The sequence below is a fragment of the Ostrinia nubilalis genome, chromosome 17 (assembly GCF_963855985.1).
Source record: "Ostrinia nubilalis chromosome 17, ilOstNubi1.1, whole genome shotgun sequence".
Lineage (NCBI taxonomy): Eukaryota > Metazoa > Arthropoda > Insecta > Lepidoptera > Crambidae > Ostrinia > Ostrinia nubilalis.
In genome coordinates this window covers 7061072-7081933 of record NC_087104.1, presented here as the reverse complement: position 1 = coordinate 7081933, position 20862 = coordinate 7061072, and the positions used below count along the sequence as shown (strand labels likewise).

At 36.9% G+C, this 20862-nt stretch overlaps 2 protein-coding genes and 1 long non-coding RNA gene across 4 annotated transcripts; 1 reads left to right on the top strand and 2 right to left on the bottom strand.

Annotated features, from left to right (window-relative positions):
* Positions 1–159: 159 nt before the first annotated feature.
* On the bottom strand, positions 160–19118 carry LOC135080159 (growth arrest-specific protein 1-like). Its single transcript, XM_063974842.1, has 2 exons — positions 18861–19118; positions 160–5344 (listed from the first exon to the last, which is right to left on the bottom strand). Exons 1-2 carry the CDS (start codon positions 19116–19118, stop codon positions 4844–4846), a joined length of 759 nt encoding a protein of 252 aa, XP_063830912.1. The 3' UTR covers positions 160–4843.
* On the top strand, positions 5663–8069 carry LOC135079689 (uncharacterized). 2 transcript variants are annotated; one of them, XM_063974301.1, is made up of 6 exons: positions 5663–6021; positions 6102–6312; positions 6399–6584; positions 6688–7112; positions 7294–7402; positions 7967–8069. In XM_063974301.1, exons 1-5 carry the CDS (start codon positions 6017–6019, stop codon positions 7346–7348), a joined length of 882 nt encoding a protein of 293 aa, XP_063830371.1. In that variant the 5' UTR covers positions 5663–6016; the 3' UTR covers positions 7349–7402; positions 7967–8069. The 2 variants fall into 2 exon arrangements, with proteins under 2 accessions (XP_063830371.1, XP_063830370.1); XM_063974300.1 differs by having other exon boundaries at positions 5663–6312.
* Positions 7635–8153, bottom strand: LOC135079690 (uncharacterized). The gene is made up of 3 exons (XR_010258868.1): positions 8065–8153; positions 7807–7945; positions 7635–7722 (listed from the first exon to the last, which is right to left on the bottom strand). It is a non-coding gene; the product is annotated as an uncharacterized LOC135079690 (long non-coding RNA).
* Positions 19119–20862: the final 1744 nt, after the last annotated feature.

Here is a 20862-nt window from a genome sequence, read left to right as displayed (position 1 = left end):
AGACTGAAATTTCAATGAAAATCTAATCCAGACTAAGTCATCAATCCAAAAGAAGTAAGTACTTATTAATTTTTAGGGCCCACTTTTGGGTTTCACGAGCTTAAAAAGCTCTCATTGAGGGTTTGTTTATTTTACGGGTAGTAATAAAATAAAAGCAAATTGTAGAAAACAGGAATTTTATTGCCGTCTTGTATAATAAATACAACTAATATACTTATAATAATTTTACAAAACGAAACAAATGCAACAATTTTTATCTACTAATACGTGGCTAATTCAATAAATTATTATAATAACTAAAATAATTTGTAGGTACGAATTAAAATTACACAATTATTTTCTATTTTACATAATAATATTGGATACTTAATACAAGTATTGGATATACCGTATCTTATTTACATTTTTCTATTATTCTAATAATCTCACTTTGGTAAACTGTGGTTAAATGAGTTTTATTAACTTTTGTGTACTTATTTGTAGATATTATAAAAATAGGCAACACTGGTTGCATATAACTTACACATTAATACAGGGTGACCAAAAAATAGCCTATGTAGAAAAATAAAACAAAAATATTAAATAATTGGAACACGGTGCGTGCGTTAAGACAAAAGTTCTTACTTGTTTATTTTTACTAATTTTGGCACTATTTTTTAGGGATAGCAGTCAACCTTATGAAGAAAGAGTTCTACATATGTCTACATATTTATTGATATTATTACATTTTAAAAAATACTATTGCTATGTATTTTAGGCCACTCTGTTTAGTAACAATAAAGCTTACCAAAAATGTAAACTACACACTCTCACACATACAAATTCACGTCATATAAGTACTCGTAGATCAGGGTTCCCAAACTATCGCGCTCATTTTGGGAACCCCTGATGAAACCAAATAAAATTACTTTTGATGCTACATAAAAAGAAAGTTGGCAATGTAAAATATAGAGGTCTCTAAATTAGAATTAACATAGTTTACTAAGATCTCGAGGTCATAAAATCTGAGAAGAGGAAATTTTAATACCTTTAAAAAACAATTGTTCATTTAAACATCCGTTACGATAAACAGTAAAAGTAAACGTGTTGCAATCAAATAAATCTTGGCCGTCATTCACAATAATAGAAGATGTCTGTCATAAACTCATTAATATTCCACGCATAATCCGCAATGTCCAATGCATAATGCATTTACGGCGACATAACATTAGTAACATTGTTTAGAGATGCATGGTAATAAGCGCCCATCAGTTTTATGCAAAAGGGCACAATCACCATGAGCCACATGAGTCACTGTCACCGATTGAGATCTTGTGATCTTCAACTCTAAGAAATAACTCCTTTTATGGAAAAAAGGTTTTTTTCTCATTAATTCTCGAGTAAAGTCTCGGAATTTTTAATTATATAGAGCTCCTAAAATCAAGTAGGTACATTATTGGTTGGACTGAAACTTACACGTCTGATTCTAGAAGTCGAATAGTTATTGATAAACTTTACTAAACTATATCAAATTCATACATAAAATACAACTCAAATGTATCTGTCAACGTGAATTGTGAACTCGGTCAGTTTATAATATAACGCGTGAGATTGCAAACTAACAAAGGTTAAGTTAGATTTTAATCTAATTACGTCAGATCTGACCAAAATCACAATTTTACGGTGACATATCTAACAAAAAGTAATAGGTAAATTCATTGCTGAGTACCGCAGCATGCGGCGTGATAAGACTTTTAAGCTAACATTTTCAGCCGTTGTAACTGTGTTTATAGCGCACTTGATAATGAGTGATTAGTAATTACACAATATTACAGATCTGCCCTGGTTTCTTTAGATAACAAGTACCACAGGCCTTGTGGAAACCGGTCCACACTTCTTCATTACGTGAGTACTGAACAAGCAACTTAGCACGATGGAAAATACCTCGACTTGATTGTAAATAATACATTGTATCAATGTAGAGTTCGTGAAACGTGTCATAATAATTTAATAATGTTAGGCCGATAGTTACCAAAAATATTTTGAAATAAAGAAAATTTTCTTCTAGGTTACAAATTATGTCTTTCCATTTTCGGTTTAGTACCTTGAGCTTATATTGAGGGAAATAAAAAAAATATATTTACACAAAAACTCGCTTTTTACCAATTCTACGAAAAGCAATCAGTCCGTGATTGACATATAGAAACAGAGGTTCCGGAAACCATGTCAGGAATCTTGAGAGCGACCAGTCATACTCGTTCAATTAAAGTGCAAAAGTTACAACTCACTTGGTCAAAATGGTAGTTATTTTACTTTTAAAATTCCATGACTTCATTGATGGAAAATACTTTCTTTACATGACTGCTGAAGTGCCGATCTATCAACACATAACTCAAACCACGAAATACATTGCGTTAGCACTCAGATAGGATGAGGTAAGCATCCGCTAAGAAACTTTAAAAAAAAGAAAGAAAAGAAAGGTGATGAAAAGTTTAAACCGAGCGAAACTGCGGCAGGCAAACAATAAATTAAAACTAAGCGCGTTTATAAAATAAGAAGTATTCGTCTTAAGAATGCAAAGAAAAACCTCTTGAACAAGATCATTAAAATTAATTAATAATCAAGCAAAATGTTAAAGGATATTTACCGACTATTAATCTTGGTACTTGCGTCAAAGAAGGCCCGACTGCTGATAAATCGTGAAACGTACAGCAAGAATCCGACTCACGAGAAGTCACTACACACTAATACATCTAAAATGCCAAAATAAATGCTACAAACGGCTATTAATTAATTAAGTTAGTCAAACGATTTCAGAAACGCGGCCGACGCTCTGAACGGATGTCGGAAAAAAGTCAACCCGAGTCTAGTGAGGTGTAGGATCGACAACTAATATTTAATTAACTATCGATATTGGATATGTAGAACACTTAATCAGATGATGAAGATGAAAATAAGAGTTATGTATAATTTACATGGAAGATGAAGTTGTATGACAGTATGTTTTTAAGATTTAACAGCTCGAGGCTATGAGACTGGAAACCCATGGCGCGATGTCAGTTGGCAACTGTCAAATCGTAAAGTGCTTGTATATTTTATTAAGTTACGACGATGCATGTCGATGAAAACTGTCAAACCCCAATATCCTCATCCCCTAATCAAAGTCAAATTCAAAATCATTTAAGATCATCGTTATTCCCGCTATCGACTGCACAGCTGCAGCAACACTATATGAACGTGTCGCCTCCTGCTCGACACTCCGCGATTAGCTTCGCGACGGAATTAGCTGCCGACCCACTATGTCATTAGGACATCTACTTCCCTGTACCACGACACTTGGCAGGATACTGCTCAATCGGTTGGTATTGGTACCTTTAGGTACTGAAAGTTGAGGGGAAAACCTAGGCTTTGTGATACAAATCTCTCAAGGCTCTCAAGATAAAGGTGAAAATAGTTTAGAATCAATTGACTGATTAAGGCAATTTAATATAATGATACATTTGGGCAAGATCAAAAGTTTGCGCCATCACAATGACGAATTTTAGTGCGTTTTCACTTCGACCTAGAATTAGAAATATTTTGCTGAAAAAGACATGATGCCATGATGACTTTAAGTTCATATTTACGCTATTTTTCAGTTGTTTTAAAATACTAATTGCAGAAACCTAGCACAAATCCTTAGAATTTTTTTTAGTATGGCAATGGCCATGCAGTTTAATCTGCTTTACCTTATTGCGTCTAATTATTTCCATCGCAAACTTTCTTTAGCTTAGTAGTTTACAAATAAATGCTACTCTAAACTAGGTTAGGTTAAAATTATTTTGTACTTTGTACCTCCAATAGCCACTTTTGTGCAAAGCAGACCGTTTCACGTTTATAAACAACCAAATCGAAACATTGAGCAAATTCTAAACAAGCGTATTTGGCAACATGAAGTCGGTTTCCATGAAATGAATCACAAGAATGAGATTTTAAACAAATATTTAGGTCTAGGAATAATCTCATTGTCTTTAATGAAATCATCTTTTGCAAGGAGATACTTTGTTTGATGGTGGTTCTTCTATTTCATTGATTTCATCGGTACACTCCCATACATTATAGCATTAGATAGATATTATATAGCAGGCTCTATGTACGAGTATTTGGTAATCAAAATACCAATTTTCAAAAAGACCTTACAAGACGTGGTGTTACTGTTTCAGCCTTCATCGATTACCCTAGAATTGTCCGTAAGCTAATGATCTACATCACCAATGTCTACGAATCTTAGGCCTCGTCTCCACCCCATAAACCACGAGGGCCAGCAGACCGCGTCAAAGCTGGCATGGTGGAGACGATAGATCAATCGCTGCGGCCCGCATTTGTCACCGGACCACCGGCGCAGCGGGCCGTATTTATAGCCGCCCGCGCAGCCGTGGGCGGCACACCAGATACATTTAGCCTACGCTCGAAACAATGATCCAGTAGATTTTTCGACAATTTTTATAGCTACAGGTACAGCTATAAACTATTTTACCAGTTCGAAGCCAGAATTGCTTCATGGTTGACGATTTGTAAAGCGGTCTGCTCTACAGAATCACTTAATCCAACTTAGTCTACTTTAACGATTTACTTTCACACACTCACAAACAAAACCCCACACAACGTACCTACTTACTTTTACACTCGCAATTTCACAAATGGCTATGATAAAACGTTTACGCTTACAGAATACTGAAATTTACATATTTACAATGTATTTTATACTACTGACATACTTAAGTTACACGATAACCTCTTATTGTCGTTCACTTGGAATAGCCTCGCAATGGAACTGAATCAACAATAAGACTTAACTGATAATTTAAAATATTGGAATAGCCTGCTATCTTATGCTAAACGCAAGAACAGCACTCGAAAAGAAAAGAGACCACGATATGGCAATGGTTGGTGCCGCCCCTGGGACGACTTCATTTTCTAAGTATTTGTGGTGCTTCGGCACGTGCCCCCTTTCGTGGTTCTTTCGATTTCGTGGTTCGTGGTGAGACTTGCTAAAGCACAACCTATCCAGATTATTCTGCATCCTCGGGCAGTCATAGTCCTCGTAACCGTCGCACTGACACGTGGTTAACGGTGCTGCTTTCTCCTGCTTCATCAATATTTTTATGGAGTTCCGGCATTTTTTCGAGCACTTTCTACCTTTGAACATGGATTTGCACAACTGCTTGTAGTAGCCCAGCGCTGCGGCGCATTGGGCATCCGCCATGCACACCAGCTGGGATAGTCGGCAAGAGGATGTAACGTTCGCAGCCCCTTTTAAAACTTGGGGCCTGCACACGTCGATTCGCTTCCTCGCTTGCTCGCAGTACTGATCCTCACATTGACACTGGAACAATAGAAAATCAGTCAGTTCAAACAGCAGTCGTATTACAACCTTTTATAAATCCAGTTTGTTTCCAGGCAATTCAGTTTACGGCCAAAAACTGCCTTGTTCTTTTTCGTATTACGACGTCCGTTAATCTGAATGGGATCATCCTGGATAGATTGTCTATGGCCGGTTTACACTGCCGTGAAGGTAACGTTCGGAAATTGACATAACGCGATACCGGTTCGTTACCGATTCAATAATTTTGTGAATTTAAATATTTTTTCGTATAAAACAAGTGTAAATATATAAGTGTAATTGAAGAAACATATAATGAAATTGAAATTATATAACATTTGTTATAAATCATGACCAATCTTAAAAAAAGAAAATAATGACGGCTGCTCTTTCTCTGTAGCCCTTTATTTCTGAACGACAAGTGTGACATTTCGCTGAGCCCGCAAAAAAAACTTTATTTATTCACCACTTGAAAACTGTGTGTGCTTGAAACCAAAACTTTAAACATTTAAAGTGGAATTTAATTAGTTGCTGAAAGAAAGATTTATGTGATTATGTATTCTTGGGAACGAACTAAGACAGCTATGTTGTGTTGTTGTGGTATTAGTGGATTGCGTTGCATTGGTGTCGGTCTGAAATTGTATTGCTCAAGCAAACTAACTAATTTTATTGGAAATGGCGTAAGTACTTACTTAATTGTGTTTTATTTTGGTGATGTAGGTATCTTAAAACATTATTGGAATCATGTTTTATATCTTAGTTCACAGGATGAGGTATCGCGTCGTCGCCGGGTATCGTACCAGCAGTTAGAATCTTTATGGGAGTTTTTGAACTCTCACAGAGATGTGGCTGTAGGATACAATAAAACGGCGCAGGCTCGAGAGTATTCTAAGCGGATGTGGACAACTGTGTCTCAAACTTTAAACTCTTTGGGAGAAGGAGCTACAAAGGACTGGAAAAGTTGGTCTAATGTGAGTATAAGTACTTACTATTTTAATATTACTTTAATAGACTAAACTTCGTTTTCTTTTAATAATGAAGTTTAATATTTTTACAGTATTGGGTAGACTACAAAGCGAAATTAAAAAGAAGAGTAGCAAGCATCCGTGCTGCTCAAAATCGCACCGGCGGTGGCCCTTCTGAAGCCATTCCCCTAAATGATTTAGAGAAGAAATTCCTAAGTCTACTTGGAGAAGGCTTTGGAAGTGGGATACCTAATACCCAAGTAGACCCATTTCCAATTGTGAGTTATTTTTTCATTTTGAGAATAACTTTATTGACATTGATTATATTATGTTTAGAATTTTGATTAATGTATGAATTAATTTGTTGTGAAATTTTTGTAGCAAACTCAGTCCGAACATACTGCACCTGAGGCTGGAACATCTAACTCAGAAGCTCCTCTAGTTCTTGAACACCCTCTCACCCATGAGAGTGTTCAACTAGAGGGAGAGGAAGAGCCAGCACTGCAAGACTCTGTACTAGAGCAGCCGCAGGTGCAACAGGAAGTGGCCCCACAGCAGCAACAACAGCCTGAGGAAACACGTCCTCGACAAGTGCCAAGACTGCCAAGTCGACGCAGTAGGCGACAAGCTGCTTTGAGCCAACAAATGGCCAGAGAAATGTTGGTTAACATTTCTCGGGACAGAATGTTGGCCGAGCAGCAAAATACAATGTACCTTGGCCAAATCGCAGAAGCACAGGAGAGAAATTCCCAAACATTGCAAGAAATGTTGACAAAATTAAATACAATAGCATCTGTTATTGACAAGTAAGTAAAAACATACCTACTCAAAGAATTTTATTTTCATTAAAACTTTATGATACAAAAATTTGCCTTAAAATAATTAATATCTACTTACCTAACAATAATGAACTAAATAAAGTTTTCTAAACAGAAATAATAATTGTAAAGAAATGCCATTACCTAATCTAAAAATCTTAATTTATAGGAGCATGGGATCGAGAGGACCACAGACGGGAGACGAGGGCTCTCCTGATACTTAGCCCTTCATTGAGCTCCCTGTTATTGCTGGAGGTGGCAGAACGTGGTGGTTGTTGGTGAGTGTCATTGTCAGCTTGCCGAGATATCTCTAATAAAGCCTCTTCATTGGTTAGTACTTGTACAGGGATATTCCTACTATTGCAAATATTGTGTAATATTACACAAGCATTTACAATAAACGCTGCCACAGGGGGAGAATAATGTAATACTCTGTGTACAAGTAAACACCTGAATCTAGCCTTTAGGAGACCAATGGTCCTCTCAACCACATTTCTTGTCCGGACATGCAGATAGGTGTAATGAGCTTCTGGAGTGTCCGGACTAGTATCAGTAATTGGTGTCATCAAGTACCTTCTCAGTGGGTACCCAGAATCACCTAGAAATAATAAAAATATTACATTAACCATCATATTATATTTTGTTGTGTATATAAAATTATTTAACAATGAATACAACATACCAAGTAACCATATAGCTTCATTTCTGCTAATAACCTCCATGTGATCCTTTATGGGATGGTTTGCCCATATAAAAGAATCATGAGTAGCTCCACCAAAACTAGCATCCACACTCATGATTTGCATATCTGCATTACTAATCTAAAATTCAAATTGTTTCAGATTAATACTATGAAAATGAAGACTGAAGAAATTATATTATTGAATCATTACTATTTTCGTTTTTCTGTAATGATTATAATAAATAATAAACATCTTACCAACTGGACATTTAGTGAGTGATACTGTTTCCTGCAGTAATATCTCTCCTCATTTTCCTCGGGGGAAACAATTGCCACATGAGTGCAATCAATGCATCCCAAAACTCCTGGCATTTGAAACTTATTGGAAAATCTAAAAATAAATTAATTTAGATAAATATAACTTATCAAAAGTTGTCGGTGCAAGAAAATAAATTTGTAGTGTTTTTATTGCTAGTAATATTTCGATTACATATAAAGAGTTTAAACTAAAGTTTTATCTTTTAATTTTACCTTTAAGGCTGTAAGTTATGTACTCACCGTATCATGATTTCACGCCTTTCCACAGAAGTTTGAGGAAACTTAATATATTTCGCTTGCATGTGGGGCAAGTTTAGTAAATTGGTGATCTGCTTCAACACCACTGATACAGTTGGTTGTGCGACTGAGTGTGCAGATATATCACCAACGGGGCGTTGGTATGAACCCGTTGCATAGAATGATAATGCAATTAACACCTGCAAGAACGATTTAATTTTGTATTTGAATATTCAATGCACTTGTAGACCATAACCTCAACTTAATAATATAACAAAGAATGACAATTAATTAGGCTTTATTAATAACAACCAAGGGCGTAACATTCATAAAAAAATAAATTACTAACCTTTCTTTCCAGCGACAAATCCGACGCTCTTGAGGGCCCAGCGACATGATGCGGTCTTAGTTCTTCGCATAAATTGATAACTAATTCTTTGCTCAACCTATATCGTTTAATGAAACTTATTTCATCCACATCAAAAGGGTCGCTAAAGTCCCTAAGGCGTCTTCTTTGAAGTTTTGCATCATTGTTTTTTTGTGAAGCATCATTTTCAAGAAATTCAAATAATATCAACTCGTCACTCATACTTATATTCTAGGTGTTTATTAACATTTACCAGTAAAAAATTGCTTTCTAATAGAAAACTTTAATAAAACAAGTCAATAAAAGTTGATCAAAGACGACGTAAACTGAATGGCTTAATTGAAACAAAAATTGACAAATAGTCAAGGCTACAAACGTCAAATTGACCGTCGTAATACGAAAATTCCAGTCAACTTCCAGTCAGAAGTCAGTCAAGTGTCACGTGACCGCTGCCTGGCTGGAATTAAGGGATCATAATACGGAAACGCAAGGCAGTTTAGTTTAAGGCGTAAACTCACTGGATTTAAGAGGTCGTAATAGGCCTGCAGTCATCTATTTTTACGCAACCAATATAATAAAAATTCAAGCTATATCATAAATTGTAACGGCCCGTAGCGTGTATAATAACTTTTCACGCTCGTAAAAGTTTTTTTACGATGGCCAGAAACATTCTGGGCGCTAACAAAATGTTTAGTTTTCGTAAAGTCTCAATAAATGCCACGCGTATTTTCTCAGTTTTGTAATAGATATTCATTGGGATTATACTTCCAAATGCTAGAGCAGCATTCCACGATTGTTAATGAGTAAATATTTGCATAAGCGACGAATTATAGCCGTATAAAGTATATCGAATCGAAATAAATATCTTAGCTCGGGAATTACAGACGGATGTTCAAACGGCGATCAGAATAAAAGAAAAGCAATTTCATAGTTGTTAGGCGTTGCTAATGTGTTGTGTTGGTAATGTACCGCATAGGTCAATTTAATGGTCATCTAAGTTCGTGGTGAGCTCGCAGTAGCCGCCGAGTTACGCCGCGTTTTTTGTGGGGGCAACACCTGCGCAAGAGTCGCGCCGCGGTAGGTCCCGATCAAGACGTCAAATCTCAAGGTTGAGGCCGCTCCTTCGCCTTTCGATACATATTGCCCAACCGTCGTACTATAATCACACCGCTACGATATAATTAAGGGCCAACCTGTTTTCGGTTTGCTCTGTTATCTTGTAATAGACGGAGTGTATTAACCAGCTGTTCCGTTTGTACTGTTTTCATGTTAATGGTTATTTAATTAAAAGGTTGCCAAAGCCTTTCGTTTCAGCTTTCTGCGAATCCTCGTAAATATGCAACGAACGAATATCTGTTGTTGTAACATATTTTCTGTGTTGAATATGCACCTGCTCTCGCAGGGAGGTCTGAGTCATGACTTTTAGTCTATATCTTTTTGCTTCGATACTAATACTAACATAACCTTAATACCTACATGCCATACTTCTTCTTCTGTGGGGTGTAGCATCTGAAGCCACAGCTCTAATTCAAATTCTTTATTAGTATGTTAGGCCCTTTTCAGAGCACTTATAGGATAGGTAGGTACACACACGTCCCAAATAGGTATGTAAAGCCTGCCCTACTACCACTTCGAACACAATATTGGCTGGTGCTGAGAAGAAGTAGCGAAAGAAACTCAGTCACCTTTATAACATGTCTGTCCTTTTTTATAGTAGTACCATATCGATCTAATACATCGTATTAGATGTTTGTTAATTGTTACTAACTTCATGCACAAAATAACTGAACTAATTTTAATTAACCAAAAATTCTTATTAAGTTTAATCCGCGTTTTAAAAACTTCAAGTGAACAAACTTGCGAGCGTGTGTCTGCTAGTAACTTCAATACTCATTATCTCAAGATAATATACGCAAAAAAATAAACCAATGATTTCAAATTAAATCACATCATATCTATTTTATTGCATGTACAATTACTTAGGTAACACTTCGTTATCAGTCCATTTGACCTCAAGATCACTAAACTGGACCGCAAATCGAGCGTATCTTGTTTTTTATGAGATAAAATTGTGTAGTGGGTAGTGGGAGTCTTCATTCATTAATATTTTTTACAATTTAGGTATTATACTTTACATCACATTGAAAGACAAAAACGATCGTCATATATTTACCCGACTGCGCCAGAAGGAGGGTTATTTAGATCTTTATTTGGTTGATTCTACTTACTGAACAATTATGCTGGGTTGCAAACATCTTACTTTAACTTTAATTAACAATCGTGAAAATATTGTCAAACTCCACAGTAAAAATACCAGATACTGAAATTGTTACCGTTAAAGTAAGGTGCTGCAACTCAGCCTTTCTCTATATTCTTTAAAATCTTTCTTCAATGGACATGGCGCACAATTTTTGTTGAAGATGCCAAAAAAAACTACAAAAAATTAGAATGAATACTGTATTTTTACTTTTTTGATATCTTTAAAAATGACTGAAATATTCAAGCTCAAAGTGCGCTCTTCCGCTAGGAGCGATTTTCCGCGCGGATTTTGAAAATGTGACGTAGTAACATGAAAAGCTGCATGTAAGATATTATCTGTGTACAATCACGGTAATACTATCTATACAGTATTCCAACTCGGCCATATTTTTGAAATAAATGTCAACAGCCCCGCGGTACGTCACGGTATGACAACATGCGATAGGGCTGCTCACCTACAGTAGCCATTCTAATTACATCTGTCTACTTAGAATTTCTATCTAGTTTTGTGATTGTAATTTTTTTTTATTAAAGACAAACAAAATACTTCGTGAATGGAATAGGATAAAATGCATGTTGTTTTTGATTAGTAGATTTAATTTTAAAAAATATACTAAAATAATTTTGAATCTACTAATCATAATGAGTACTCAATGACCTGTTACTTTAATTTCAGGCGGGTGAAATCGTTGGCAAAAGCTGGTTTTATACAATATATAATTTTCATTTCAAATCAAACTGACTGAAAATGACCATTTCTGACAGGTAATGACTAGTTTTTGACAAATTTGACCGTAAATGACGATCAGTCAAATTCAATCTCCTTAGTCATTTCAACATTAGGCCATCGACGTCCGTTCGGCACATTCGCGACAACCCTAATTTTTTCATCTCGACCACGTCCCGAGATTTGAAATTCGAAGGAAAGCTCGCGTTTCGTCGGTTTTTATGAAGTTACAATACTGTATGATATTATTACCGTGGTACAATGGTTAGAATGGTTAGTAGGGGAGCCGAAGCGGGGATTTCGGGACTTACTAAAGAGTGGCAGACTAACATACAAGGAAATACTTTGTACCTGGTTGATTACCTCTAAGTATGAATTTTTGATATAAAACGGCATTAGTTCTTATGCCTCTCACCCAAAAAATACCTCAATTAAGCCTAAATTTGAGACCGCAGCTAAACTTTCAGTGACGATGGAAACTAGCCTAGATGGAGGACACATGAAATTGAACTTCTGCTTCTTCATTGATTTTACCATACCTTATCATTTTGTATTCCATTTTCAAGTCACTTTTTTTTCGCTTACTGTTTAAACAAAACGTGGGATTTTTTTAAATCTCAGGTCTTTTGAACGCACATCTGAACGATGTCTGGTTTTAATTTCTTCAGTTACTCCGTGACCGTGGCGCTTGCAACAGTGCCGAAATATTGGAAACTCAAAACTAAGGTACATGGTAGCAATCCCGTCAGTAATAATATGTAATAGGAAAATGTCTTGAAAAATAAGTAAATCGTATATTACTTTATGTAACTAATTTTATTATGTATCATACTTATAACTAATCACTTCATTCAGAACTAGAAAACGATTCCAAGGATTCCACTTTTCTTCAATAGATGATCAAGATAATATAGTTATTTATTATAAATTGCTCTTCCACCATTTCAATTATTCTATCTTACATGTTACTTGATGAAATCTTTTTCAATTTTATTTACATGGTCATAACATTTTCACCATTCCTCTGCACCAATTTGTGAGGTACACCTGAAACCCCCGATAAAGCAGCTATTATAAGAATAATATGTATTTTAAAAAACCCTCCTTCTGACGCAGTTAGGTAATAAACTAAATGTATCCAATTTCACTCCAACTTACTGTCAACTCAACGACGCGCTTTAAAATCGAAGATTGACTTTGAATTATGCCTTATTTTACAATACACATTGAAAACAATATGACTTGCTTGAGCTTTTTCAACTTTTTCACAAAAATAACAAATAGGCATGAAGAGATTACAAAATTTCTGCAGCGACTGACAGTTCACTTGATTTACTTTGACAGGTGACAATAAAGCCATAGACATTTGCCGTATGAAAGACACACTTTTCAAATATTTTTGTTTGCCATGAGATTCTGGTACACCTATAGCCTATACCTATCATTTAATGAAAAGATAAACTAAATTTTTTCAGCACAACGAAAATCTGCTTTGGCGCGTAGCAATGCAACGTGACAACTGCAGTTCGGACTTCTTTATGCGTCCACTACACATACAATAAAATTCGAACTATCGCACATTTTTTCTTTTTAATTCTAATTCAGTAAAAAATGTTTTTGAAACCTTCATTCAAAATTCAAAAGTTATTATCATATGACAGAACTTATGACCACACTATGTACATTGAATAAAATATTTTTCTATTTATCATCAAGCTTAGCAGTCTAATAAGTTACTATGACACTCGAGTTAATCCGGTATCCTTCCGTTTGGCCAAATTACTTTTCGCCAAATTTCACTTCGCAAACAACTTATCGCCAAAGTTTCATTTCCCAAATAAACTTTTAGCAACTGTACTTTTCGCAACTAATTCATTTGGTCAAATTATCATTTGGCCAAATTTTACTTGGCAAATGTTTATATAGCAAATGTTTTATTTTGCCAAATATTATATCCCAAATAATTTGTTTGGTCAAATTGACACTTCACCTACTTACCCACCGTTACCCACAAATCAAAGCATAAGCCACGATCGTGGTTTTCACAAGAATTTTATGTAAAACAAAGAGATTGTAGAAAATAGTATGGTTGCAGAAAGTAGGTATTGCGCAGTGAGCGTGCCGCGGCAGCGGCCGCCGAGCGCTAAAATCACCTCTATTGTTAATGAATCATTAATTTGGAAATTTCGATAAAAAGAATGAAATATGAAAAATAATTTAGAACACATTTTATATTAACTACACACTAAACAAAATAATTCCATTTTATGCACCAATCAAATTATTTTGTAAATAGTTTATCGTGAAATATTTTTGCCAAATAAAACATTTGGCATAACATACTTTGCCAAACAATAATTTGCTAAACAATAATATGCCAAAAACGACATTTGCGAATTAAAAGTTTGCAATAAGTGGTTTTGCCAAATGAGAATTTGCCAAATGAAAATTTGCGAAACGTTGTTTGCGATGTGATAATTTGGGAAACGTTTTTTGGCCAAACATTAGTAATCCAGTTAATCCACATTCAGCACCATAGCCTCCCCTTCTACAAGGCCCTCTACAAATGTCAAAACGTCACTTAACCCTTTTAGCACCAGTTCTTTTGTTTTTTAGAAGATGTACCCAATTTTTTATATCAATTTAGTCCAGTCGTTTGGTACAAATTAACGTGGTTACCTGGAAAGTGTTCCGGGAGTTTTGAAAATTGGTGATTAAATTAGATTTCGCTATGCTCTCTGTTAGTTTGTTAGTTAAGTGTGATTGCCGCGCTCGTTGCGAAATTGGAAAAATGCTGCCTTAGAGAAGATTTTTGATAGTTACGTTACGTTCACTGCTGGACAAAGGCGAGAGGCCTTTCGGTTTTCCATAGGTTTTTCATAATGAACAGTCCTGCGCTGCCCGCATTCAGGTTATTACCGCGACCTTTACCAGATCGCCGGTCCACGTAGTAGGAGGCCTGCCCACGCTACGTCTTCCAGCCCGTGGTCGCCACTCAAGAAATTTTCTGCCCCAATGGCCATCGTCTCTACGAGCTATGTGTCCCGCCCACTGCCACTTGATTTTAGCAATTCTGTGTGCTATGTCGGTCACTTTGGTTCTCCTGCGGATCTCCTCATTTCTGATTCGATCACGCAGGGAAACCCCGATCATAGCCCGCTCCATTACCCTTTGCCCTTTGGGTGACCTTGAGCCTTCTTATGAGGCCCATAGTAAGCGACCACGTTTCAGAACCTTAAACTTTCCTATTTATTTCACGACTAGCTTTTGCCTGCGGCTTCACCCGCGTGAAATTTAGTGTTACAGATCGGCATAAATTATAGCCTATATGTTAATCTGGGTTACAAACAATAATATTGTACAGTTTCAACAAAATCCGTTGAGTACTTTTTGCGTGAAAGAGTAACAAACCTGAGACACAGGAATCTTCCTAGTTCAGGTAACAACCCACCAACATTCTTACTTTTTGTTTTTCCTGATTGTTTGTTATCATAATATTATCTGTTATGTTGGTGAGAAATAAACATTACTTTGCTTTATTTTAAACTTCCAGACATCCAAACTTTCGCATTTATAATATTAGTAGGATACAATTATGTAGGTAATGTAGAAACAAACAAGACAAAAAAAAAGTATACTTCAGCAACGCGAATTTTTTTATACTTCAGCATATTCAGGAGTTAGGACACCCGGCAGCGTGCCCTGCCATGATCAAAGAAAAAAGAACTCGCAATTTAGCAGGTACATTAATTTGACTGTTTCACAACTCTAAATCTATTTAACTTACATTACATGAAATTTATCACATTTATCAAAGCTTCTTAGCTTGTCTATGTCCCAAAAATTATAAAATGAAAAAAGTGGTTGTCAAAAACCTTTTTTAAGGCGGATTTTTTTCAATAAGGCGGGCGCGCGCGCGGCTATAAACGAGGTCACAAAATTCGGAAAGAACATAGCGAAATCTATTTATTCACCAATTTTCAAAAATTCCGGAAAACTTTCCAAGTAAAATTAACAAATAACTGGACTATTTACTCGTTATTGAGCACAAAGACACAAACTTGGTTATTTTTCCAGAAAATTTATATTTAAGTGCATAAATGTAAAAATGGCTTCATAGTGCACAAAATTGGAAATAGGTGGCATAATAATGGTTACTTTTTAGCGCCTAGTTTGAAATGTGATTGAACGATGACAACTAACAACAACAGTTGTCAGTTAGGTAAAATTTTATTTTAGTTGGAAAAAGACAAAAAGTGGTAAATGGGTTAACGTGCGGGGGCTGCAAAATCATGTTGTGACGTCACGCGCGAATATTGGAAATTTTTGAAAATTTTAAAGAGTCCGTAAACTTCTCGAGGCTCTATCTTCGGTAATACTGGATGGATTGAGGTGAAATAAAAACTAGTGTAATGTGTGTGATCTAAACTTTAAATTAAGTCATAATTTAACTTAATATTACAACTTATGCGTGTTGTCCATTAACAAAACCAACGACAGCTATCATAAATCATTTATCAGCTGTAATAAGATCGTTTCTATTTCTAATTTCTGATATAAATCGTGATTTTATTCACACAATATGCTTTGTAGTTTCTCCTTCCAACGTCATAGCACCTACGCTTTCTCATTTATTAAACTCTAGTCTGTCAGGAATTGTCCCAGTTGTACTAAGAATTTTAAAAATAAAACAAGTGATATTTTTTAAAAAAATATCATTCAGTGTAGCGACTTTCATAAATAGCTTCCTTTAGCAATTGAAATAATTTTCAGTCGTGACAAATGTTGATGAGACATCTTGTAACATTATTTAGCAACAATGTAGTAAACGAGTATAATAAATTAAAAAATAAGTTCGGATAGAATTCTACACTGAAGTTATAAAACCCATCAACTACCTCTGACTCACTTACCAAATGAAAAGTTAATACGTATTATTAAACTTTTTTTTAATTGGCGTTCTTCTACTAATTCAAATTCAAAACTAGCCAGGTTCATTGCATTATGCAGTTGCCGAGGTCGTCAACCTTCATTTCGGGTGCCCGTCGCTGAGTCCCGACAAATCTGCTCGACGTCTAAATTAGATTTTATTGCGGGCGTCTGTACCGGAGCGCCAGCGCATCTGGACCCCTACGCGGTGAAAACAAATGCACAGCGATAAAAATTCAAAATTCGAACTGGAATAGTCTGGGTCTTTCTTGTAAAAAAAACTTGAAAAATCCTTTTTTCACATATTTGCGGCCAGTGTTTTGTTTAATTAGACTTAAGGATGGACTTGAATGAAAGAATAAAAACAACTATTCACTGAAATATTACTGGCATAGCAACAAGTCACAATCATGTAATGTACTTATACCTACTACAAACGTATTATCCGTAGTTTATGTCTCTATATTGCTTGGCTTAAAGCTAACTTAGGTTCATATAATTTGTAACTTTTCTCTATGATGTAAAATTCAATCCAAACTTTGATCATACATAATGCTTAAAAATATAAAATATCATCTTTAAACCAAACCGTCTTACATTTCCATCCGTAGTTTGCTATCTCAAAACTAACTTAAAAGGCCTTACGGTAAAACAGACTGTGCACCTAACCAGACAAAATTCAGAGTTCTCATTCAACTGGTCACCCCTCAATTGAGTAAGTTGCCTGTAAACAAGCCACGATGGAGCCACTTTGACAACTGAACTTTGCCTGACTGCTCAATTTATAACGCAAATGAGATGCACATAGTGACGTGTGAAGCTAACAATTGGAGCCAATTGGCGACTTGTTCTTTTCAATGTTTGAGCGACCGTAACACAATTTGTTACTATCAAACCATTGAGCCAATTCAAAATCAAGACAAATAATTTGAATCCTGTTACTTGAATTGAAGAAAGTGGCTTTAAATGAAAATTTTGTTCAGAAGATATACCTACTCTTATATCACAAATTACTAATAAGTTACTGTAAAGTCAAGCGTCTTGACTTTGTCTATTGAAGCTAATCAACAATTATTCTGTTGCATCGTTTCAATTTATAACAGTTTTTTAAATTAACAATTTCAGAATATGTAGTAGCTACTAAAATAACACTTATATATAGATCTTATCAATTTTTTAAATTGTCGCTATAGGCAAAGATAAACACGTGCGGTCTATTAGCCCATGAAACCTTAAATTAAATTGACCTTTAACTTACTTTACTTTCTCTCGATAACTTAATTATTTATTAAGAGTGGACAACTATATTATTATACGAACTGATACGCGTATGACTTCAATAATGTCATTAGCAATTCACAACTACATAGGTACTCGGTTAATTTTCTTAACATTAACATACTTACCATTTTACTTGTATCTAATTATTGACATACTCGGCAGTGGACAGTATTTTAGTTAAAGTAACGAACTTTGTTTTACTGAATATACTCACATTCATCAGATATTTCCCTCCGCAGTAGAAGTCAACGCAATCAGCGCGTACTCGCACGCCTCCGTACACTTGGCATCTGTCTCCACCAGCACGTCGTTGCACATCATCTCATAGTTCTGCAGTTGGGCGCCGCAGCCGGCGCGGTAGGCGCAGCGATCGTTGTGGAAATCTTTGAGGGTGACCTTTGTCCAGTAATAGACAGTCTTTTAGTTAAAACTAACGAACTATGAATATACTTACATTCATTAGATCCTTCCCCTCTGCAGTAGACGTCAACGCAATCAGCGCATACTCGCACGCCTCAGTACACTTGGCGTCAGTCTCCACCAGCACGTCGTTGCACATCATCTCGTAGTTCTGCAGCGCGGTGCCGCAGCCGGCGCTGGCAGCGCAGCCGATCGTTGTGGATATCTTTGATGGAGACCTTTTTCCAGCAGTTAAAACTAACGAACTATAGTATTAAGTACACTGAATATACTAACATTCATCAGATCCTTCCCCTCTGCGGTCGACGTGAGCGCAATCAGCGCATACTCGCACGCCTCAGTACACTTGGCGTCAGTCTCCACCAGTACGTCGTTGCACATCATCTCGTAGTTCTGCAGCGCGGCGCCGCAGCCGGCGCTGGCAGCACAGCCGATCGTTGTGGAAATCTTTGAGGGAGGCCTTTGTCCAGTAGTGGAGTCTTTTAGTTAAAACTAACGAACTATGAATGTACTTACATTCATCAGATCCTTCCCCTCTACAGTCGACGTCAGCGCTATCAGCGCGTACTCGCACGCCTCCGTACACTTGGCGTCAGTCTCCACCAGCACGTCATTGCACATCATCTCGTAGTTCTGCAGCGCGGCGCCGCAGCCGGCGCGGTAGGCGCAGCGATCGTTGTGGAAATCTTTGAGGGAGGCCTTTGTCCAGCAGAGGACAGTCTTTTGGTTAAAACTAACGAACTTCAGTATCTTTCTTAATATACTCACATTCATCAGATCCTTCCCCTCTACAGTCGACGTCAGCGCTATCAGCGCGTACTCGCACGCCTCCGTACACTTGGCGTCAGTCTCCACCAGTACGTCGTTGCACATCATCTCGTAGTTCTGCAGCGCGGCGCCGCAGCCGGCGCGGTAGGCGCAGCGCATCTGCGCCTCTTGGCAGCGCAGCGCGTCTGCAGCCGCGGCTAGCAGCACCGCGGCCACCAGCCACATCACCTGCAGGCAAAAATATACTATGTTAGACTCCATGGAAGAAATACAAGGGCAAAAATCCTCTGCGTAGATATGAGACTCTACGCGCTCATAGCATTTGAAGCCACGGCCATGAACCACATCACCTGCAGACGAATCTAGTTTAGACCAAAGTGAAAATCATTTGCGCGGATACCATTACTAATGTTAAATAGTATACTGTTTCTAGATCAAATTAGAATCTCGATAATAAAAATAATAGACTGGGATGCATGGAAGGAATATGAGAGTAATAACCTGCGCGAATACCACTAATTTTCAAAACTACCAGCTACCTACATCACCTGCCGACAATAATACCTAGTAAGACTCCATGGAAGGAAAACGAATGTGAAAGCCACCAGCTCGCACTAAACGTTTCGATAACTCTTTTATAATGCGAACAGCTAGGGACTGGAATTCGCTGCCTACTGCTGTCATTCCTGAACACTATAACTCGACTTGGCGTGGGCACTGCCGTGCCAGCAGATCCGAACCTCTCTGCGTAGATGGACTAACTTCCGAAGCACATGATTGAGATGAATTTCATTAAATACAACTCCTATCTAAACATAAAGCACTCCAGATCCAGATTGCCCGCCAAAAGCAAATAGTAGATATTTTTGACAAAACAAGTACCTAGGTAGGGAAGTCTGGGAAAGGGTTACATAGAGACGTTCGGTGACTTTTGTCGGGTCACCAGACACAATCGACAATTGGCAATAAACAAGTTCTCCGCTCAATCTCTGACAATGCTAACGGCCTGTTTGAGTGATGGGTTTTTAACAATGTGCCACCAAACGCACGGACGTCCCTGGTAGACGTTTTCTTCCGGCGCCGGACGACTGGCGCCTACGTAGCTGCTGTAGGAAGATAGATAATTCGGTTGTCTTATTATGGGAATAACTTAACTACGTGGTCTAGTTTTTAATTTGTTCGTCATGGTAATAGTGACATCATGATCGACAGTATTTAACAGCAGCCTAGATTTACAAAGTAGATACTATGGTTAAACTAAGAGCCCCATTTAGCCATCTAGCTAGGTGTTTTGGTTGTTTGTCATTCTGAATTATCTTACCATAACAGAGTTAACAGGTAAGCACTTATATAATACTGTCTATCCTAGCTAAAAAGATTCTTTAAAAGCTGACCGGGACTATAATTATTCTCATACAAGAGAACTCTTTCTATAAACAGAAGCCCACAACGATACTAACATCAAACAAGGTAAAAACTTATCATAAACACAAGCCTGATAAATAACAACAATAGGAAATTATGAAAACAGATTCCGCGAAGCTGGGCCGGTCGGACGCTGGTTTGATTTCCAGGAAGAAGGGCTCTCCGGAACACAAACAGAATCGCCCCACGTCCTCGCCACTAGCTACCAACTTACACGTTACCGTAACACAGGTTAGGGGTGGCAGTTTTGTAAAAAACAAAAAACAAAACTGGTGACTGTTTCTTGCGATGTCTCTTCTCAGCAATGACCCATTTATTGTCACAC

What these genes read in the sequence shown, in the direction of transcription:
- LOC135080159 (XM_063974842.1), bottom strand. Translation starts at nt 19,118, where the DNA reads ATGAATGTGAGTATATTAAGAAAGATACTGAAGTTCGTTAGTTTTAAC. An exon ending in AGGGGAAGGATCTGATGAAT is followed by an intron (nt 5,345 to 18,860) that starts GTAAGTACATTC and finishes CTATTGTTCCAG; the next exon opens with TGTCAATGTGAGGATCAGTA.
- LOC135079689 (XM_063974300.1), top strand. Translation starts at nt 5,896, where the DNA reads ATGTATTCTTGGGAACGAACTAAGACAGCTATGTTGTGTTGTTGTGGT. An exon ending in ACTGGAAAAGTTGGTCTAAT is followed by an intron (nt 6,313 to 6,398) that starts GTGAGTATAAGT and finishes ATATTTTTACAG; the next exon opens with TATTGGGTAGACTACAAAGC. An exon ending in AAGTAGACCCATTTCCAATT is followed by an intron (nt 6,585 to 6,687) that starts GTGAGTTATTTT and finishes AAATTTTTGTAG; the next exon opens with CAAACTCAGTCCGAACATAC.